The sequence below is a fragment of the Podarcis filfolensis genome (assembly GCF_964270895.1).
Source record: "Podarcis filfolensis genome assembly, chromosome: 10".
In the NCBI taxonomy this organism is placed as follows: Eukaryota; Metazoa; Chordata; class Lepidosauria; order Squamata; family Lacertidae; genus Podarcis; species Podarcis filfolensis.
Genome location: NC_139612.1, coordinates 69,503,706 through 69,526,104, shown reverse-complemented (window position 1 = coordinate 69,526,104; position 22,399 = coordinate 69,503,706). Strand labels below are relative to the sequence as shown.

Below are 22,399 nucleotides of genomic sequence, written 5' to 3'. Positions count from 1 at the left end.
TGGCCGACTCTGGGGTTGCGGCGCTCATCTCGCTTTACTGGCCGAGGGGGCCGGCGTACAGCTTCCGGGTCATGTGGCCAGCATGACTAAGCCGCTTCTGGCAAACCAGAGCAGCGCACGGAAACGCCGTTTACCTTCCCGCCGGAGCAGTACCTATTTATCTACTTGCACTTTGATGTGCTTTCAAACTGCTAGGTTGGCAGGAGCAGGGACCGAGCAATGGGAGATCACTGTCACAGGGATTCGAACCGCCGACGTTCTGATCGGCAAGTCCTAGGCTCTGTGGTTTAACCCACAGTGCCACCCGCGTCATACCTCGGGATAAATATGCTTGAGGTTGAGCGAATTACTTCCAGGTTTCGCTGCTCGCGCATGCGCAGACAGTCAAAATGACGTCACACGCATGCGCAGAAGTGGCGAAACGCAACCTGTGCAGACGCGTCTTACCTTGTATTCAGGATGCGAACGGGGCTCTGGAACGGATACAGTTCGCATCCCGAGGTACCACTGTATATAAATCTAATAAAAAACAGCAACAACCCCTCACCTTTAAAATTCACGACTGAAGCTTGGCATCTTGCTCCCTTAGCCTTCCCAACAAAAAAAGCCAAGCTTAACTTTATATGGCAGCGCCTGGGCCTCCTACACACAATCTTGCTAAGCTAAAGGATCTGGGGCACGTATTCAACTCTGGGATGAAGCCAGGTGGACCCAAAGGCCCCATTCACGGCAGCCTCTGTTACGAAAACGGAGCAATGCTGCTGAGTGCTCCAGATGGCTGGAAAGCCAAACAGGATGTTGATGTTTTGGGACTGTACCGTGGGAACAAGGAACAGTCTATTCTGTGCACTGAGCACCGGATGTTAGCTCAGAGTGTCACATGACCCTGTACTGGAAGTACATGGGAGGAGTTATTCCCTCTCTGCTGTTGATGTTAAGAGAGTGCAGACACGTTTTCTCTGTACTGCTGGAAAGACAGAAATAAAGGCATGTAAATACATTTCTGTCTGTCTCTCTCCCCTCCCTGGGAATGAGGGGGGGGAGGGAATGGTGTGTTCTTCTCACGTTTGAGGAGGATCGCTGGGATCTCGCCTTGTCTTGCCGGGAGTCGCTGACGGGGGAGATCAACAAGGAATCCAAGCCGGGCACCTGGAGAGTGGCCAATTCCTCTGACTAAGGCTTGATTCCGACAGCCTCCCCCGGGAAGACCTGCTCCCTTCCCCTTCTTGGCTACGTAGCAAAGACAGGTCTGGAGCCTGCCAACTCACCGGCCCTCACAGCTTCGTTCTCCAGCACCACCCTGTTGAAAATGAATCGGATGTACTTGGAAGGGGAGGGGGTCCTGGGCCCTTCCTTGCCCAGCAGGTGGAGGATCTTGGTGGCCAGCACCGTGTGCTCGCAGTCTTCAATGAACTCGCAGAGGTGGGCCAAGCCGGATTCCTTGCTCTCCGGGTTCTCCTCGATGATGCTGATGATGCAGTCGACGATGGCTCGCTTGTACTCAAAGCCACCCTGCAGAGGGGGCGGAAAAGCACGAGTCAAAGGGGGCTTGGAAAACCAGCCTAGCTCAGACATCCATCCATCCTGCTTAGATCCTATTCCCAAATGCAAGAGTCAAAGGGGGCTTGGAAGACCAGCCTAGCTCAGACATCCATCCATCCTGCTTAGATCCTATTCCCAAATGCAAGAGTCAAAGGGGGCTTGGAAGACCAGCCTAGCTCAGACATCCATCCATCCTGCTTAGATCCTATTCCCAAATGCAAGAGTCAAAGGGGGCTTGGAAGACCAGCCTAGCTCAGACATCCATCCATCCTGCTTAGATCCTATTCCCAAATGCAAGAGTCAAAGGGGGCTTGGAAGACCAGCCTAGCCCAGACATCCATCCATCCTGCTTAGATCCTATTCCCAAATGCACTTAATCAACTGAGGAACACACTTTATGGACACCCTCTTAGGGATTTCCCACATCTGCAAGGGCAAGAGCAACTTGCTGTTCCCAATGGGTTTTTTTTTTTTTAATGGAAACAAGGGGGCAAGAGGGTCCTCGGGCAGAATCGAACAAAAAGAGCAGAGAAATTCTTGCCCTAACAGATAGAAAAAAGAATGACAAAAACAAATGAGAAGTTAGGAGGCAAAACTAAATTGTTTTTTTTAAAAAAAAACTTCATTTTTTGTCCATGTGCCAAACCAACGAGGTGACCAAAATTTGGCAAGTGTTGTTTGGCCGATTCTAAGTCGTAGAAACGAGTCCCAAAGCAGGAACAGGGAAAACTGGTATGTGAGCCAACTGTGACCAGCCACAAGTGCCACAGGAAGTGACTAGGAAGAGGGATGGTCTGGAATGGCCTTTGAAAACCCAGTTCCCACCATCATATTTTTCACAGATAAAAATGCTACAATGCAACATTTACCCATCATTTCTGCATTGAACATGCTCCCAAAGGGAAAGATCTGAGGTTTACTATATCCTAGTACAGAATATTTTCTTTGCCAGCAACTTGAAGGCTCTGAATACTGAGTTTCCGCTGTGCTAACAATGATTGACACACACAGAGAGAGGCTTCTTGGACTTTTAGCTGTCCGTGGTGAAACAGTATCTAAATTCCTTTGTTCTTGTGCAGCAGATAATCTAGTGTAACAGATAACCAGGAAAAACGAAACTTTAGGACTAAAACTAAAACGAAACTTTAGGAAACTAAAGGACTAAAACGAACATCCTTGATTTTCAGATTGTTCAAAGGCTAGTATGTTTGCTCTGGCCACAAGCCCTACTTATTAAACTCCACCACGACCTTCCCGTCCTAGGCTTATACCAAAAGCAGGAGGTCTCAAGGATGTGAGGTTCCTCCAACCTGACCTCTTTGGGAAAAGATACATGATAAAGAAATGCTGGATCAACGTCACACTGTGGCAACTTCACATCAAGAGCAAACTTTTAGCTTGCATGAAAATATATACTGGATACATTAACTGTATTTCACCAAAATATGCGCGTGATGCCGATATGGTTTGCCGGTTGCCCGACACAAGGCAGGCAACACAACCTACATCATCCCGGAGCATGTTGGAGAGGAAGGTCATCATGACGCTGTGTTTCCGCGGGTACTTCTGGCACAGGGCACTGATGGCTTGGACCACCACCACCTGTTAAGGCAAGAGCAGCACAAGGTTTGAGGGAAGGGCATCAGTACCTGCATTCCAGCAAAGATCTCTACAGGCCCTGGACAGCCTTGATTCCACTTTGGCCTTGCGAGGGCTGAATGGCAGGAAATAAATGATTTCATACAACAAAAACAATACAGTGGTACCTTGGAAGTCGAACGGAATCCGTTCCGGAAGTCCATTCGACTTCCAAAATGTTCAACTTCCAAGGCGCGGCTTCCGATTGGCTGCAGGAGCGTCCTGCAGCCAATCGGAAGCCGCAGAAGCTGCGGAAGACGTACAGCTTCCAAAAATCATTCAAAAACCAGAACAATCACTTCCAGTTTTCGATTGCTTGGGAGCCAAAATGTTTGAGTTTACAGGCATTTGGCTTCCGAGGTTCCACTGTATTCTGGTTCCCAAACGATCCTTGGTTTTGTTTAATGCTGAATGTTGGCTAGGCTCACAAACTACAAGTGTTCTCTTATTGTAGATTCTGAAAAGCTTTGATTCCTGTCCTCACCTAGCCCAGGACTGCTGCCCAACTCCAGGGAGACGAAGGTCGCCCTGCCAGCCAGGAACTCCTTCCGCCTAAGAACTCTGCAGGCCGGAAGGCAGACGGGAAATCGCCTCACCTTAAACTCGTCCGATATCTCGGACACAAAGGACGAGATCTGCTTCATGAGCCTGTCCACGCTGCTCTCGCTCCCTGTCTTCAGGAGGGTGGTGATGGCCAGGGTGGCAATGCTGCGGTTTGAATCCGTGATCAGGTTTTCCAGGTCCAAATTGCAGGCAGTTACTGCCGACGGGTGTTTCATCGCCACCTGGAAGGGCAGTCGGACGTTGGCAACCCAGAACAACTTACAGAATGGAAGAATCGTACAGCAGCGGTTCAGGGGTCCAGTGAATAGGAAGGTGAGACGCCCGCTGCTGAGACCAGCTTCTCTTGATTCTTAAGAATTGCACCCCTCTGTGTTCTGTTTTGAAACTGCTGGATTTTACATAGTATTTTGGCTTGCACAAGCAGCATACCGTATTTTTTGCTCCATAAGGCGCACCGGACCATAGGGCACACCTAGTTTTTAGAGGGGGAAATCAAGAACCCCCCCCCAGCCCCAAAGAGCAGCGTACAGGCTGCGTGCAGCCTCTCCCTGCCGGAGGGGCTGCGCGCGGCTATCCCTGAAGCCTTCTGAGCACAGCGCAAGTTCCCGCTGCACTCTTCAGGCTTCGGGTTCCTTTTGCTGAAGCCGGGAGAGCAAGACTCTCCTGGCTTCAGCAAAAGGAACCTGAAGCTTCCAGAACGCAGCGGGAACTCACGCTGCGCTCCGAAGGCTTCAGGCGGCTATCCCTGAAGCCTGGAGAGCAAGAGGGGTTGGTGCGCACCGACCCCTCTCGCTCTCCAGGCTTCAGCGAAAGCAACGCAAAGCCTCCGGAGCGCGGAGGGAGCGCTCCCTCTGCGCTTCGGAGGCTTCGCGTTGCTATCACTGAAGCCAAGGAGCCTGCATTCGCTCCATAGGACGCACACACATTTCCCCTTAATTTTTGGAGGGGAAAAAGTGCATCCTATAGAGCGAAAAATACGGTAGTTACCCAGGACCTGTCCTAGAGGTTACTGGGTCTAGAATTTGCTGCCCATCCCACAAAGACCAGCAACAGGCCCACTGCCTCAACAGGAGCCCCCTTCTCACCTTGTGGGGAGGGGGAGGAAAACAGTAAAATCCCACTGGAGAAGTCTGACAAGCCACCTGTATCGGACAAGGACCTCTAGGATGTGCAAGGTGCCTTGGAAATGCTTACCTTATTGAGGGTCCTGACTGCGGCGTATCTCAGGACAGGCTTGGGAGAACTACAGAACAGCTGGAGCACTGAAACGAAAAGGAATTCACATGTGAGGGCACAATCCCAGGAACTTTTACCGCTCAGTGCGCCCAGGTCCTAGGGCAGCCTTTCTCAACCTGTGGGTCCCCAGATGTTGTTGAACTACAACTCCCATCACCCCTAGCTAGCAAGGCCAGAGCTCAGGGGTGATGGGAGTTGTAGTTCAACAACATCTGGGGACCCACAGGTTGAGAACCGCTGTCTAGGGCCAGTCCCTAGCAACTGCTGAGCAGGAGCGCAAGCCAGAGCAGCCAGCGCTAGGACAGAGGGAACAACAATCTCGGCCCCTTCCAACTTTAGGCAGATGAGAACAAGCTGAAAGACACTTGAGATTCGTTCTCCCACGGTAGCCAGCAGCCATTTTTGCCCTTTGGAAATACTTGCCATATCAGCCTCCCCCGATCTTCCAATGTTTTGGACTACAACTCCCATCAGCCCCTGCTAGGCTGATGGGAGTTGTAGTCCAAAACATCTGGAGGGCACCAGGATGGGGGAAACTGCTCTCGGCGAAGGTCATGCCTTCCTGAAGCTCACCTGAGACTGCCGGTGCCAGTTCCCTGGCTGTACAGTTTGGGAGATGGATGATGGCAGAGGCAGCCTCGTAAATGACCATCTCGTGTTTGTTCCGCAGGCAGCTTTCAATGAAATCAAACAGCGGGTTGTCATGCCTGCCAGAGAGAAAGGAAACTGCCTTTATGGATTTGTCAGAATTGAGAGCTGCTGATCTCTGAAATTGCAGTTACAATCCCAGGTTGCCGTCAAACTGCAGCTACAATCTCACATGCAGCCCTAACCCCAACACTACCCAGCAGCTTCAATAACTCCTGAGGACCTTGAAGCCATAGAGAAAGTCTGAAATGGACTCTATTTGCACCTTTATGGTGCTGCAGGAATTGAGTACGGCTGTTCTGCTAAAAGCCCTGGCAAACAAACAGGCTTACCCCTCCTCAGACTCTTTCAGCAGCCGGCTGGCAATCCGAATCAGCATGCAGTATGCAAACTGGGATTTCAACCCAGATTTAGTGAATTTATTCAGCATCTTGGAAACACCAAGGCGGTCGTTCTTCCGAAGGTGGTAGAGCAGCCCTAAGGCATGGTACTGGCAGGTCAGGGGGGAAATAATTGTGGGGGGGCAAATAAATCCATGGTTACTGTTGTGCTAAATATAACTAAATATGATTGCTTTTTCAAACGAAGCTACTCTTAAGTACTTATAAAAATAGGCTCAATCCACAAAAGCTTATGCTATAATAAAATGTGTTATAATCTTTAAGGTGCTACAGGAATACAGTCATACCTTGGAATCTGTTGCGGAAGTCTGTTTAACTTCCAAAATGTTTGGAAACCAAAACGTGGCTTCTGATTGGCTGCAGGAAGCTTTTATATATGTTGGAAGCCAATCGGAAGCCCTGTTGGATGATCGGCTTCCAAAAATTGTTCGCAAACCACAACAGTCACTTCTGGGTTTGTGGCGTTCAGAAGCCAATACGTCAGAGTCCCAAGGCGTTCGAAAACCAAGATACGACTGTACTTGCTGCAGCAGACTAATGCACAGACTCCTCTGGAAGTGTGTGTGTGTGTGGGGGGGGAGTTATTTAACCACATCATGTATTACAACTGCACAAAGCCAATTCAAACCACCTGCAGTGCTAAAAGCATGTATTCAAGGAAGGTGGGAGCATCGTACCTGCACCATGATGTTGTCACTGGAAGCAGCTTCCTGGGCTTCATTGATCCAACGTTTGACCACATCATAGTTGATCTTCATCATGTGCTGGAAATAATGGCCGAGAATCAATAACACTAGCCCTGCTCCTGTCTTGGCACGTCTACCAACCAAGTTTAAAGGTAAAGGTAAAGGGACCCCTGACCATTAGGTCCAGTCGCGGCTGACTCTGGGGTTGCAGCGCTCATCTCGCTTTACTGGCTGAGGGAGCCGGCGTACAGCTTCCGGGTCATGTAGCCAGCATGACTAAGCTGCTTCTGGCGAACCAGAGCAGCGCACGGAAACGCCGTTTACCTTCCCACCGGAGCGGTACCTATTTATCTACCTGCACTGGCGTGCTTTCGAACTGCTAGGTTGGTAGGAGCTGGGACCGAGCAACGGGAGCTCACCCCGTCGCAGGGATTCGAACCGCTGACTTTCTGATCAGCAAGCCCTAGGCTCTGTGGTTTAACCCACAGTGCCACCTGCAGGTAGTTTAAACCCAGTAGCATATTACTGTGGCTGAAGAGATCAGAAGGACAACGATTACACTATAGGAAGGCTTTTCTGGAGCAGGTCACTTGCCTGCTGCCGTCCCAAAAGCAGGGGGTGCGCCCAGCCTTCAAAAAGCACATAGAGCTGAAAGAGGAAGTGGGGGAAAGCGTCCCTCTTCCAAGTTCCCTTTTCAACTTTATGGGGAGGGTGGAGAGGCAGAGGGCCTTCTCAGCAGTGGCACCTTCCCATCAGATGTCAAGGAGATAAAGAACTACACAACTTTTAGAAGACAGCTGAAGGCAGCCCTGTACTGGAAAGTTTTTAAATTATGTTTTTATATATGTTGGAAGCCGCCCAGAGTGGCTCGTGCAACCCAGCCATATGGGCAGGGCATAAATAATAAAATTATTATTTACGCGGGTGGCGCTGTGGGTAAAACCTCAGCACCTAGGACTTGCCGATCGCATGGTCGGCGGTTCGAATCCCCGCGGCGGGGTGCGCTCCCGTCGTTTGGTCCCAGCGCCTGCCAACCTAGCAGTTCGAAAGCACAATTAAGTGCAAGTAGATAAATAGGTACCGCTTTCTAGCGGGAAGGTAAACAGTGTTCCGTGTGCTGCGCTGGTGCTGGCTCGCCAGATGCAGCTTGTCACGCTGGCCATGTGACCCGGAAGTGTCTTCGGACAGCGCTGGCTCCCGGCCTATAGAGTGAGATGAGCGCACAACCCTAGAGTCTGTCAAGACTGGCCCGTACGGGCAGGGGTACCTTTACTTTACCTTTTACCTCTGGTTGCGAATGGGATCCGTTCCGGAGGCCCGTTCGCAACATGATCACAACCCGCAGCTGTGCATCTGAGCATGTGCGGGTTGCAAATCGCCGCTTCTGCGCATGACGTCATTTTGCACGTCTGCGCATGCGCGAGCGGCAAAACCCGGAAGTAACCCTTTTCAGTACTTCCGGGTCGCCGCGGGACGTAACCTTAAAGAATGTAACATGAAGCAAACATAACATGAGGTATGACTAATAATATGGGGCCCGTTCAGAGGCTTCACAGACACCAGGGCAATTCTAGGCATCACTCTAGCAAACCCAGTATTAGGGAATGCCACAGCTGTAGCTCAGCAATAGAGCATCTGCTTTGGATGCAGAAGGTGCCAGCTTTAATTCCTGGCATCTCCAGGTAGGCCTGGGAAGGTCCTCCACCTGAAACCCTGGAGAGGTGCTGCCACTCAGTGTAGGAAGAACTGAGCTAGATGGACCAAGGGCCTAACTCAGCATAAGGCAGCTTCATACGTAAACTGTGGAGAAGGAGGTTTAGCAACTAGTCGGCAACGTTTTCTTTTGGGGTTTGCTTAATTCTGTGTCCAGGGCGGCTGTCTGTCAGCTCCATCTGGTACGCAGGCTCAGACCCTACTTGCCTGCGGACTGTCTTGCCAGAGTGGTGCATGCTCTAGTTATCTCCCGCTTGGACTACTGCAATGCGCTCTACGTGGGGCTACCTTTGAAGATCTCGGAAACTGCAACTAATCCAGAATGTGGCAGCTGGACTGGTGACTGGGAGCGGCCGCCGAGACCACATAACACCGGTCCTGAAAGACCTACATTGGCTCTCAGTACGTTTCCGAGCACAATTCAAAGTGTTGGTGCTGACCTTGAAAGCCGTAAACGGCCTTGGTCCTGTTTACCTGAAGGAGCGTCTCCACCCCCATCGTTCAGCCCGGACACTGAGATCCAGCACCGAGGGCCTTCTGGCGGTTCCCTCATTGCGAGAAGTGAGGTTACAGGGAACCAGACACAGGGCCTTCGTGGTAGTGGCGCCCGCCCTGTGGAACGCCCTCCCTTCAGATGTGAAGGAAATAAGCAGCTATCTTCTTTTTAAAAGACATCTGAAGGCAGCCCTGTTTAGGGAAGTTTTTAATATTTAATACTGTATTGTTTTTAACACTTGATTGGAAGCCACCCAGAGTGGCTGGGGAAACTCAGCCAGATGGGCGGGGTATAAATAATAAATAATAATAATAATAATAATAATAATAATAATAATAATAATAATAATTATTATTATTATTTCTCGTATTTTAAAATCCTGCAAAGCTGGGGCAGCAAGGGAGAATTGGAATTACTGCCGGAGCAAGGGAGGAGGGCGGTGGCAGGAACCCCAGCCAGGCAATGAGAATGTCAGTGGTTCCCAGCAAAGCACTTTGCTGCAAAATTGGACAGGGCAAGAAGGACCCAAAAAGCAAAAGACAGTGTGCAACATGGCCAAGCCAATAAAGAAAGATGCAGGTGGTGGCCTGGCCACCAAGATATATACAAGTCGGAGCTGCTCAGGTCTGCCCAGTCCCTGAATGTAATCAGATGACAGCAAAGAGATTCCTTCACTTACTAAGGAGGACACCAGCGCTGAACTGGAGACACTGGGGACTTTGTCCACAATGGCTTGCTTCATGTACCTCTCAATGGCCTGCAGCATGGTGCCCTGGGAATCCAGAGAGAGAGAGAACAAGAGGTACCAACTCACAGAGACGCCAGAGATACCAACACGGAGAATGTTATCTTCTTGGGATTGCTTCTGTTCTCCAAGTTCAGGCAGAACCTGATACCTGGTATCGATTCCTAACTAGCTCACTTTCCATTTTAAAATAAAAGCTTCTAGACCTCATGCATGGAAACAGTGTCTGCAAAAAGCTCCAGCGTTCAATAGGTCAAGATTCTGGGCTCTGCATTTTCTTCCATCACTCTTTTCACAGCCTCCCACTATTCTTCCTGAAACACCCCCTAAACCTTTCGTACCATTTATTGTTTAAAAATAACACCAGGCAGTGGTAACAGCAACAGCAACAACTTATTATTTATACCCTGGCTGGTTTTAATAAGTTTTAACGTTTAGGAAAAACATTCCTTAAAAAGCAAAATCGTAGTACTACGTTGAGTAGGCAACACAGGCTAATGTGCCAAGCTTAGTATGTACAGATATTTGTGTGGGTGAGAAAACCCATTAGTATCCCATTCATAAAACTGACTGAGCTCTACATGAGCAACTGCTCTCTCTTGTTACTGTCTGTACACAACTGTAGGGGGAGCGGAACAGCCAATGAAAGCTCAGATGAGCAGGTTACCATCAGGATAATGGTAATCATCACATTATTATTCAACTCCAACCCATTTGCTGGAAAACAGACAGCACTAAACTTAAACAAATGGTTACAGTGACCACATGTGGTCACTGGGGGAAAAATGGCTTGGAGGACAGGGCTCAGGGGAAATCATTCCAGGCATGTTAGAGAGAGAACACCTAGCATTAAAAATGGGTACAGCAAGACTCCATTCATGGCTGAAGAATTTGATACTTACATCCGTGATTCTACAGAGGGCTCTGATGGCAGGGCCTCGGTACACATCCTCTTTCCCAGTCATGTCTTTGGTCAGGCTAGAGGAGTTAAGGCAAGCTTCTGTTAACACAGACCTTTTGCAGAAAACAGGTGGACTTGGCTTCAATTCTGGGGCAGCCCTTGAAGACAGCCTGGAGGCTTCAATTGGTACAAAATGGGGCGACCACACTTTTGTCTGGCACTAGCAGGTCAGTTTAAATGTGAGACACTTCCTAACCCTACAGCAGCTTATGTTCACCTATATTTTTAGAAACACCCCCCCTGAGGCTGTAAACGCACATGTAAAAATGTAAAGTCTACATTTGACCAAGATGCAACTGCAAATATCAAGGAAGTGAAACCTGCACCATTCCAGATGTTCTTGTAGTGCAACTCCCATTATCTCTGGCCATGCTAGGTGGGGCTGATGGGATTTGGAGTCCCTCAATGTCTGGAGGGACTGCATCTGGCGTATATTGTACCAGTCAGTCAACTCATCAGGAAGCAAACACAAGGGGCGCTCAGTGGCAAAGGCAAGTCTGCTTTCGCATGGTGTGTGAAACAGTGGTTAGAGGTGGCAAAACAGAGTTCACACCATAACATGATAGGAGGGACTTAAGTCTTACTGACTGGAGCCAGATCCTCCACACTCAACCAAATGCCTGGGGAAAGACTCCAGAGTCACCATTCATTGAAACAAGAACATCAGTACCTGCTAGTGACAATGATGACATCCTCCGAAATGTTGGCCATCTCTTTGATGGTAAGGTAACACATTCTCCTTAATGTTTGCTGTGGAAAGGGCAAGATAACAGTAAGTGTCACCCCCCAGGAAGTTAGCCATGGGAACACCAACTTGCACCAAAGGTATGAGGATACTCAGCTCTACCTCTCGTTTAAATCAGAACCAGTGAAGGCGGTGAATGTCCTGTGTGAGTGCCTGGAGGCGGCTGGAGGATGGATGGCAGCTCTAACAGATTGAGGTTGAATCCTGACAAGACAGAAGTACTGTTTCTGGGGGACAGAGGGCAGGTGGGTGGGAGGGACTCTCTGGTCCTGAATGGGGTAACTGTCCCTGAAGGACCAGTTTGGCGGGCATTTTCGACTCACACCTGTTCATGGAGGTGCAGGTTAATTCTGTGTCAAGGGCAGCTGTCTACCAGCTCCATCTGGTATGCAGGCTGTGATCCTGGCCTGCTTGTGCACTGTCTCACCAGAGTGGTTTATGTCCTGGTTATCTCCTGCTTGGACTACTGCAATGTGCTCTACGTGGGGCTACCTTTGAAGGTGACTCAGAAACTACAGCTAATCCAGAATGCGGCAGCTAGACTGGTGACTGGGAGCGGCCACCGAGACCACATAACACTGGTCCCAAAGGATCTACATTGGCTCCCAGCACAAGAAAAAAGAAGCAAATTCCCGCCACCACCTAATCTGTACTGCTGCCTTTTACATTTTTCTGCAAAATTCAGAAATGTTCTGTCATGAAGCTGCTTTGCATCCCACAAAAGAATTTTATTTTTTTTAATCCTCCATAGCCCATCACGCAACCAGAGACACAGGCAGAGGGGAAACCCCTTTCCTGGAGCATTGGGAACTTACATCATTTGACTGAAACAATCTTGTCATTGCAAAGAAGGCCTCTGTGGCTTCTGTTGTTCCAAAATGTTCACCCTAGAGAGAAGCGAATTAATATGTGACAAAAATTAAGCCAGCGTATATGAAAAGCTGACCATGTTCCACTAAGACCTGCTTTGAGCTCCAGAGATCACTTTCAGCCATGCTCATCACAGGTGATCCCAGGACGACCTAATGCCTGCCTCTTGAGTGGGATTCTCTGCCACGTGACCGATTCTCATCTGCCAATGCAGGGACGCCCCAGCCTTGACCTCCCCATCCACCACCCATTAGCCTTTCCGAACTCTTCTTAATTAGCAAATTTGTTTTATAAACTGTGCAGTTTTATGTGTGATATACAGTGCTGTTTTCTCTTTACCTAGTTTTTAGGGAATGATTAATGTTCTGGTTTGTATTTGTTCTTGTTCTCATGTGAACTGCTTAAGAGAGCATTACTAGATCAAGCGTTGGAGGTAAAGGGACCCCTGACCATTAGGTCTTTCACTCGGGAGCTTCAAAAGCTTTCTTCTGCCTGAACATCACAGCGACCGATGCCAAGAGACATCGGCACACTTAGAGATCCACAGAGTTTGCGCAGCTTGGGTAACAGACCTCAGCAACTCAGCATTTTGCCAAATCTACTTTATTTACATATAAACACACATGGAGCACTGCAACATGGCTCCCTCTCTCTCTAGCATCAGACAGCAAAGAGAAAAAGAAGAAAGGACAATAGCCCCACTTCAAGGAACACAGTAACACAAACATCCTGTCTCCGTCACTTCCCACTCTGTGGAGTCAAAACATACGACGTCATGTGACAGACAAAAATCCCATGACTGCAATCATGGAGCAGGAATTCTAACAGTTTCCTCATTAGCCAAAGGCTGCAACTCAATTGCACAAAAGCAGCTGCACTTACCTGGTTCAGCAAGTAAAGGATCTTGGTAAGTATATGCAGGCATCTTCTTGGATTTATGGGCGTCTCGTTAAAGATACGCGCCTATGCAAAAGGAACAGGAATTGTGCAGTCAACAAAGACGGATATTAGGAATTTTCATTCTGAAGTTTCCTAAAATTCCTTTTCAACAAAATGGGGGGGGGGGGGACCAATATGCAGCAAGGACCTCTGGCTGCACAAAATAACTTCTCCCTCTTTTCCTTTACCTGAATCTGTTCTGGGGGGGGGGTTCCCCCAATCTTCTGGAGCAGATTTGGTGCAAGAGGAGAGGGAAGGGAAATTGCACAAAGATAAACCCTTGTACTAATGGTATTATTTTGTTGGCTACAACCCACTATTTCCTTCTGGCTCTAATCACAGATAAACCCAGAAAGCCTCACTTGGCAAGGTCTTGCTTCTACTTTTTTGAAGAGCCCTCAGAGCATCTCTGTTCAGCGGCCAATGCAAGGTTATAACCCAAGACCCAACGTCTCCACACACAAGGGTATCTTTTTATATTAAGGGTGCAGTTTCTAGAGTCTCCAAGAAAGGGGAGGTTTCTTGCACCACACATCACTTATCCCTGTTCCAAGATATTTTAGAAACTATGCAGACAGGCAACACCCCAATTGTATAGAGATGCCCAAGGTGCAATAAGACAAGGCTAGGCTCTCTTGACACCCATATAGCACCCCTATGGCTGATGATCCCATGGCATACCCGATGTTGTGGTTCACATGTCCAAGCCCAAGATTCATGTAAATTAGTTCACGCTGAACAGATCTGCCCTCTTATCCATCCCATGTACCCATTTCTCCAGCTCAGGCTGCCATCTTTCTTTAAGGAAACATGGTGGTTGGGGTTGAGATGCCAGCTGCTTCCAGACACACCAAAGGTGCAGCCACATCTTTGGTAGCCACAAAAAGGGAAGTTGCAGAGACTCAGTGGACCTACAGTGGCCCCCCCCCCAAAGAATCAGAGTCCTAGACAGCCACAGACTCTAGCCTGCAAATCCCAAACTTGATTTCAAAAAAGAGAGATCTTATAGGGCAGGGTTTCCCAAACTTGGATCTCCAGCTGTTTTTGGACCTGTTTCCCATCATCCCTAGCTAGCAGGACCAGTGTTCAGGGATGATAGGAACTGTAGTTCAAAAACAGCTGGAGACCCAAGTTTGGGAAATCCTGGAATGGGGGGTGTATAGAAAGGTGTAGTCGTACCTCCTGGAGGACAGAACTCTTTTCCAAATGCTGGAAGGGGTTGGAGCCGCTACCTGAAAAACAAAACACAATGTTGGCAGGGGACAGATGCTAGCCACAAAATACCTTGATGACAATTCTATACGTCGTTTTTAAACTGTGTTTGGAGGAACTCAGGGCTTCCCTAGAAACTTACCTTCCTGAGAAGGTGAGTAATAATGGACGAGTATCCCCAAAAGATACTTTGCCTCATCACAAGTGATCTTTCTCTGAACTGTACAACTCCACAGGAGTGTTGAGGGAAGAAGCCAATGGTGCAGAACCTGTTGCCCTGATATTGTCGGATTCCAACTCCCATCAGCCCCAGCCAACATTACTATTACCGTATTGGCCTGAATATAAGCCTCACTCCCCCCCCCCAAATTCCGACCGTGAAAAGTTAAAGTGCGGCTTATATTTGCGACCTTACGGTATGCAGCTAGGAGCGTGGGGCAAACAATGCCAGGAACACGTAGTACCCTGTCCTCTTCCCTATGGCCGTAAAAGGAAAGCGCGAGGAAGGGGAAAGGCCTCTGCCCCCCCCCCCAGTATGCAGCCAGGAGCAGCGAGGTTCCAATACTTTGTCCACCTCATGAGAAGATAAGACTCCCTGGAAAAGACCCTGATGCTGGAGAAGATGGAGGGCACAAGGAGAAGGGGACGACAGAGGACGAGATGGTGGGACAGTGTTCTCGAAGCTACCAGCATGAGTTTGACCAAACTGCGGGAGGCAGTGGAAGACAGGAGGGCCTGGCGTGCTCTGGTCCAGGGGGTCATGAAAAGTCGGACACAACTAAACAACAACAATAACATATTTAGGTATTTTTTCTCTCCCCCCCATCAATTTTAAAGGTGCGGCTTATATTCGGGTGCAGCTTATATTCGGTATTACTTCCACAATTCATTACCTGTCCTTCACCCTACATTCCCAGGGTGGGTTACAACAATTCAACCACAATGTTAAAAACAGTTCAAAGTAACTTAGTGCATGGCCAGTGGCAAGGGATGGTGGGAGTTGCAGTCCAGCAATGAAAAAGCAAGTATGGTGTGCAAGGAACCTGAGAGGAGCCCTGCAGCTGGATGAGGCCCAAGGCTCTACTCAAGACCAGCATCCTGTCCTCACCCTGGCCAGCCAAGATGCCACTTTCGAGAAGCCCACACAAGCAGGGCCTGAGTGGCGCAGCATTTTCCCACCTGTGATTTCCAACAACAGGTTTCATTCAGAAGCATGCTGAGCCCTAAAGGGAAAGTAGAGAATGACTGTCTCCTGACCTGCCATGGCTTATTTATTTATTTACACATCGCTTGAAGGTAATAGAAAAACCTCAAAGCAATTTACAAAAGGTAAAACAGTAAAACCAAGAAAGGTTCACAATCCTACTAAAACAGATTAAAAATACATGAATTTTCTAAGCATCTGAGTAGGCTTGTCTAAACAGGAATGTTTTTAGCAGGCGCTGATAAGAGTACAGTGAAGGCACCTGCCTGAGTGCAAGATGCAGGGATTGCAAAAGTGTGGGCAACTGCCACACCAAACTTATAAGAAACTGCTGCTTGCCCGCCTCCCTGGAAGTTACAAATTTATGGATGCACCTTATTTCTTTAACAGATTTACAGGACTTGTGTGTTTTTTTTTTTTTTTTTGCAAAGAGGTGATCTGTGCTGTAATTCTTTCCATCCTTCCCCCTTCTCTTCAAATTCCTGAATGCAAATTGTCAGCTAATATGTAAACGGGAAACTCTATTTCCCCCTTCCTGTTTCTGTGTTCCTTTTTTCTTAAGTTCCATATGTTTGCTTGTATACCTATTTAATAAAAATAAATATGAAGGCCATTAACAGCACACCCACACACCCCACAACGGTCTGCTGGTGTCTGCCTCAGATTTACAGAATCACAGAATTTTAGAGCTGGAAGGAACCACAAGGGAACCTACAATGCAGGAATCATTATGTCACTGTTTGGTTTTAACATTTCCAATATTGTTTGTTAACTGCAGTGATACATCTTTACGGACACAGAGGTGGCTAAATTAAGCAAGCAAACAACAATTTATTACTATTATTTTAAAAATAGCTGCTTATGTGTTAGGCTTGGAGCACTGGGAGACTGTTACTTGTTTTATTTAAATAAATATTTACATAGTGCACATTGTGTGGGGTTCACAGTACAAAAACCACTAAAATTCACAATGTAATGGCAAACTTCTCATGCAGCCCCCACTGGGTTGACCGTTGGGCAAGGCTGTCTGCAAACCGCTGTGATATATTATACAGTGGTACCTTGGTTCTCAAATGCCTTGGTTCTCAAACTCCAAAACCCTGGAAGTGTTCTGGTTTTCGAACATTTTTCGGAAACCGAACATCCAATGCGGCTGTCAACTATTGTTATTTTGTTGTTGTTATTATTATTATTGGAAGAAATAGCCGCTTGTGTATTGGACCCGGGGCCGGGAGACCATTATTTGTTCTGTTTTAAATAACTTTCCACAGGGTGCCCTCCATCCAAGCCAGTAAAAGGTTGGATTTGTGAAGAATTAAGTTTGTTGTTGTTGTTTATCTGTTTATTGTCCCCCCCTTTTTCTGTTTTTGTGTATCATTTTGCTTTGTGGTTTGTGTTATCACTGTGGAAAATCAGATAAAAAAATTATTTTTGAAAAAAAGAAGGCCCAAATTCCCCAAAATGTCACACATTCAAAACTTCCCTGAACAGGAAACAAACACATAAAATCAATAAAACCATTGTTATTTTGTTGTTGTTATTGTTGGGAGAAATAGCCGGGGAGACCATTATTTCTTTTGTTTTCAATAACTTTCCACAGGGCAGGGCGCCCTTCATCCAATGGCAAAGATTCCCCTCAGGCCCCTCACCTACCTCGCGGGGTTGTTGTGAGGAGAAAATGGGGCACGGGGGGAACCATAGGCGCCACCTCGGAGGGGGGTGCCAGGGGGAAAACCTGCAAAGGCCGCAGGCTGCCCACCCCTGAAAAAGGCCTTTGGTACGATCCAGAAGGGCCTCTTCGCACTACCATCTCCACCCCCCTTTCCCTCGTCCTGAAGTGGTAGCGCCCGCCCCCCCCCTTTAAACCGTTTTAAACCGTCCCGAGCCAGTGGGCGGGGCAAGCGCCCTCCGGCGCCGCTACGGGGCTTCCGGCCCACCTGCGGAAGGGGCAGCCCACTCTGCCTAGCAACGGGGCCTAGCTGGAGGCTCGGCGCCCGGCCACCCTTCACCGGGGCTTTCTTACCCGACTCCTCGTCCTTCTTGTCGAACTTCTTGATCATGGCGGCAGCGGCGGCCGGGTAAGCTGCTCTCCTCCCGCTTTACCTCAGCCTACACGCTCGCGGCCCTGGGGAGGAAGTCCCGCCCGCCAGGCCTACTTCTCTGGGCCGCCATTGGCTGGCGGGGCTGCCGGTCAAGGGCGGGCGGGACCACGCCCACTCTTCTCCCTCAGACAGCTGACGGGCGACGCCGACCGTCGAGAGGAGGAAGTGCGGGTCCTCATTTGCATAGGGCACACCCAGCTGTAGCCACGCCCCCTTCTACAGCTGATGGGAGGGGGAGCGAGCGAGCGAGCAGCGCGCTGCTTAAAGAGACAGCGGCCCTAATAGGAGGGAAGGGGCGTTTTGCAGCTGCAGGTGGGATTTTAATTGTGGGGTGACGTCATACCCTCCAACCACTTTGTTGTTTAGTCATGTCTGACTCTTCGTGACCCCCTGGACCTGAGCACGCCAGGCACTCCTGTCTTCCACTGCCTCCCGCAGTTTGGTCAAACTCATGCTGGTAACTTCGCGTACACTATCCCTTTTTTTATTATTATATTTTATTAGTTTTCCATACATTTATACCACTTTAACAATTTGCATTAAACTTTTCGGTTTTTTGACTTCCTTCGGCTTCTCTGCCAATCATTCAAATTCTAATTTTTTTAAATACACATTTCCAAATTTTAGTATTGCCTTTATACCTACCCCCCTCTTATATTTTGCTTTTTTACAATATTTCTTATTCTGTTACAGAGCTTCTTTAAATGCCACTAACGTTATTCCGTTATCACTTATACATTCCCAGTATTCTGCCAATTTTCTCCAGTCCTCAATGAATTTTTGATCTCGTTGATATCTAATCTTCCCAGTCAGTTTATCAAGTTCTGCATAGTCCATCAGCTTCGTTCTCCATTCCTCCAACATTGGTATTTGTTGTTGTTTCCATTTCTGGGCCAGTAGTATTCTTGCCACTGTCACTGCATATTGGAAAATTTTGTAGTCCTTTCTGTTTATTTCATTACCAACAATTCCTAAGAGAAAAGCCTCTGGTTTCTTAACAAATGTATACTTTGCGTACACTATCCAACCATCTCGTCCTCTGTCGTCCCCTTCTCCTTGGGCCCTCCATCTTTCCCAACATCAGGGTCTTTTCCAGGGAGTCTTCTCTTCTCATGAGGTGGCCAAAGTCTTGGAGCCTCAGCTTCAGGATCTGTCCTTCCAGTGAGCACTCAGGGCTGATTTCCTTCAGAATGGATCGGTTGGATCTTCTTGCAGTCCACGGGACTATCAAGAGTCTCCTCCAGCACCAGAATTCAAAAGCATCAATTCTTTGGCGATCAGCCTTCTTTATGGTCCAGCTTTCACTTCCATACATCACTACTGGGAAAACCATGGCTTTAACTATGCGGACCTTTGTTGGTAAGGTGATGTCTCAGCTTTTTAAGATGCTGTCTAGGTTAGCCATCGCCTTTCTCCCAAGGAGCAGGCGTCTTTTAATTTCGTGACTGCTGTCACCATCCTCCAATCACTGCTGTCATCATCACCCTCCAACCACTACGTAATATTAAACCCTTTGGCTTCCAGTAGCTCTTTACTTTTGCCAACATACTTTTGCCGTATAGTTAATTTTCCCAGCAGTGATGTATGGGAGTGAGAGATCCACAAAAGATCTTCAGCAGCCCCCGGGGATCCCTACCTCTTTCTGAAATTCGACTCAAAATAAGCATTTAGATTTCTCAAGCATGGGGGCCACTTACCTGATACTTTGGAGCTCTACCTCTCTTTTAAATCAGAACCAGTGAGGGCGGTGAAGGTCCTGTGTGAGTGTCTGGAAGCGGTTGGAGGATGGATGGCGGCCAACAGATTGAGGTTGAATCCTGACAAGACAGAAGTACTGTTTTTGGGGGACAGGAGGCGGGCAGGTGTGGAGGATTCCCTGGTCCTGAATGGGGTAACTGTGCCCCTGAAGGACCAGGTGCGCAGCCTGGGAGTCATTTTGGACTCACAGCTGTCCATGGAGGCACAGGTCAAATCTGTGTCCAGGGCAGCTGTTTACCAGCTCCATCTGGTACGTAGGCTGAGACCCTATCTGCCTGCGGACTGTCTCGCCAGAGTGGTGCATGCTCTGGTTATCTCCCGCTTGGACTACTGCAATGCACTCTACGTGGGGCTACCTTTGAAGGTGACTCGGAAACTACAACTAATCCAGAATGCGGCAGCTAGACTGGTGACTGGGGGCGGCCGCCGAGACCATATAACACCGGTCTTGAAAGACCTACATTGGCTCCCAGTACGTTTCCGAGCACAATTCAAAGTGTTGGTGCTGACCTTTAAAGCCCTAAACGGCCTCGGTCCAGTATACCTGAAGGAGCATCTCCACCCCCATCATTCTGCCCGGACGCTGAGGTCCAGCGCCGGGGGGCCTTCTGGCGGTTCCCTCATTGCGAGAAGCAAAGCTACAGGGAACCAGGCAGAGGGCCTTCTCGATAGTGGCGCCCGCCCTGTGGAACGCCCTTCCAGCAGATGTCAAAGCGATAAACAACTACCTGACATTCAGAAGAGATCTTAAGGCAGCCCTGTTCAGGGAAGTTTTTAACGTGTGATATTTTATTGTATTTTTAGTTTTTATGGAAGCCCCCCAGAGTGGCTGGGGAGGCCCAGCCAGATGGGCGGGGTATAAATAATAAATTATTATTATTATTATTATTATTATTATTATTATTATTATTATTATATTTTCTTTTCTTGTACTGCAAGAATTCGCCTTGGGGCGAATTCTTGGCAAAACACTGATTCTCTCTTATTTAATAGTGGGGAAAATCCCAGTGAGCTCAGGAGTGCACAGATGGGGGGGCACCCTATTTGACCCCCACAAAAAGCCTGACAGGGGGACATGATTATCCCACGTAAAATGTTTCATCCGCCTAATACGTTACAGTAAGCACTGCACCAATTTTTATTCCTGAATCGGCCAGGGAAAAAGCATAAGATGGGTGGTAACCAACTCCTTTCCCCTACTGTAAAAGGTAAAGTCAAGACCAACTCTAGGGTTGCGGTGCTCATCTCGCTTTACAGGCCGAGGGAGCCGGCGTACAGCTTCCGGGTCATGTGGCCAGCATGACAAAGCCACTTCTGGCAAACCAGAGCAGCGCATGGAAACGCCATTTACATTCCCACTAGAGTGGTACCTATTTATCTGCTTGCACTGTGTGCTTTTAAACTGCTAGGTTGGCAGGAGCTAGGACTGAACAACGGAAGCTCACCCCGTCGCAGGGATTCGAACCGCAACCTTCCGATCGGCAAGCCCTAGGCTCAGTGGTTTAGACCACAGTGCTACCCGCATTCTCCCCCTACTGAGCATCACCTAAATTCATTATTTCCCTGCCTACATCAAGATTTAGGAACAAAAGAATGTCCTCCAGAAACCTTCCCCTAATAATTACACCTTTAATAATATAAAAAAGTTATAGTGCTTTGTATGCACTGTACTCCCTCTTCCCTCAAAACCACTCTCCAGATAAATTGCAGGTAACAAGGATTTTTGGCACACCTCCCATCTAGAGACACTGAATACATTGCTTGAAAGGCATAATTATTATAGGTTAAGTGATACAGGGCAAGTGCTTTTCTTAAAGCGTGTTGATATGTCTTGCAGGGCCAGGCAGAGATCCAATACTCTTTCCAAGTAATCGCCATGGAAAATTGACCAACTGTCTGTCTCGTTTTGTCACAATGGAGGGTTCCTGCCATCAAGCCATCTAAACGAAAACAGTGCTACAAACGGCTAGAAAAAGCCAAGCCCCAAAGGTAATGTTTTTAGAAGGTTTCCATTAAAATGAAACAAATAAATTCTAGGCACCCTTACTAAGCAGTAAGTCCCATTGAACACAATGGGATTTACAGGTTAACCTGCTTGGTAAACCTCTTGCACGGTCTGCACCAAGTGCATTTGTGTGGTTTTTAAAAAGAGAAATGACTTTTGAGTAGGGTACTGACAGTTGAGTTTCAGCGTCAGTGGCAGCCTAAAGGTTCTCAGACATTCTAAACTCACAGTGAGTGGCAACCCCCAGGTAAGGAGGGTGTTATGTACCGAGTTGAATAGGATCCAAAAGGCAGCAGTCTGATTGGTCCTAGAACAATAGGACCCAGAATGCAGAAGTCTGATTGGTCCACAGGAGCCACCCAATCCAGCTCCAGGTGGAAGTGAATCCGCAACCTGATTGGCCTATAGGAGAATCCTGGAATTAGCCAATCACGTGGGGCCCATTGTGTAAATAATGTATATAAAGCAGACATTCTGGGGGAACTTTCATTCCTCCTCACCGCTATGAGCTGAATAAAGAGCATGAAATCCACTCTCGACTCCGAGTATATTTCAGAGGGGGTGCAGAGTAAGAGAGCTTTTCTTCCACATATGGCTCCTTAGGGCACTGGGCGCAAGAGTGAGAGGTCAACTTGAATTCCTTACAAGACGTGAAAAGACACAAGGTAGGTCTGAAAAGCAGGAGTGATACTTTTACAATTTGTCACCACCTGGGGTGATGACTGGCATGCGCCAAGTGTGCCATTCCAGCACAGAATTTGGCTTCATTACAAGTTTGTAGTCCTCATGATTGCACAGAAATGCAGGGAAGTGCAGTACACTAATGCAGTGTTTTCCAGAGTGCGCTGCACACATCCCAGCAGGGATGCGAAAGAATTTCAAAGGGTACATGGCAGAATTTCTTTATCATAACGTAACTTATAGTGTGTGTGTG

General features: G+C 48.2%; 1 protein-coding gene across 2 annotated transcripts in view; it reads right to left on the bottom strand.

Annotated features, from left to right (window-relative positions):
* Positions 1-17,882, bottom strand: part of COPG2 (COPI coat complex subunit gamma 2) — a 33,106-nt gene extending 15,224 nt beyond the window's left edge. Inside the window, exons 1-14 of one of the 2 annotated variants that reach the window (XM_083572641.1) lie at positions 17,624-17,882; positions 14,364-14,416; positions 13,128-13,208; positions 12,191-12,262; positions 11,301-11,380; positions 10,572-10,647; positions 9,604-9,696; positions 6,707-6,793; positions 5,961-6,118; positions 5,554-5,687; positions 4,939-5,006; positions 3,777-3,965; positions 3,049-3,144; positions 1,269-1,512 (exon numbers count right to left, since the gene is read on the bottom strand). In XM_083572641.1, the coding sequence (XP_083428767.1) occupies positions 1,269-1,512; positions 3,049-3,144; positions 3,777-3,965; positions 4,939-5,006; positions 5,554-5,687; positions 5,961-6,118; positions 6,707-6,793; positions 9,604-9,696; positions 10,572-10,647; positions 11,301-11,380; positions 12,191-12,262; positions 13,128-13,208; positions 14,364-14,416; positions 17,624-17,660 (1,468 nt within the window). In that variant the 5' untranslated portion in view covers positions 17,661-17,882. Of the gene's footprint in view, positions 1-1,268; positions 1,513-3,048; positions 3,145-3,776; positions 3,966-4,938; positions 5,007-5,553; positions 5,688-5,960; positions 6,119-6,706; positions 6,794-9,603; positions 9,697-10,571; positions 10,648-11,300; positions 11,381-12,190; positions 12,263-13,127; positions 13,209-14,363; positions 14,417-17,253; positions 17,458-17,623 lie in introns of those variants that run through there. The other variant, XM_083572640.1, reaches the window with a different exon arrangement.
* Between the last annotated feature and the right edge of the window lie 4,517 nt (positions 17,883-22,399).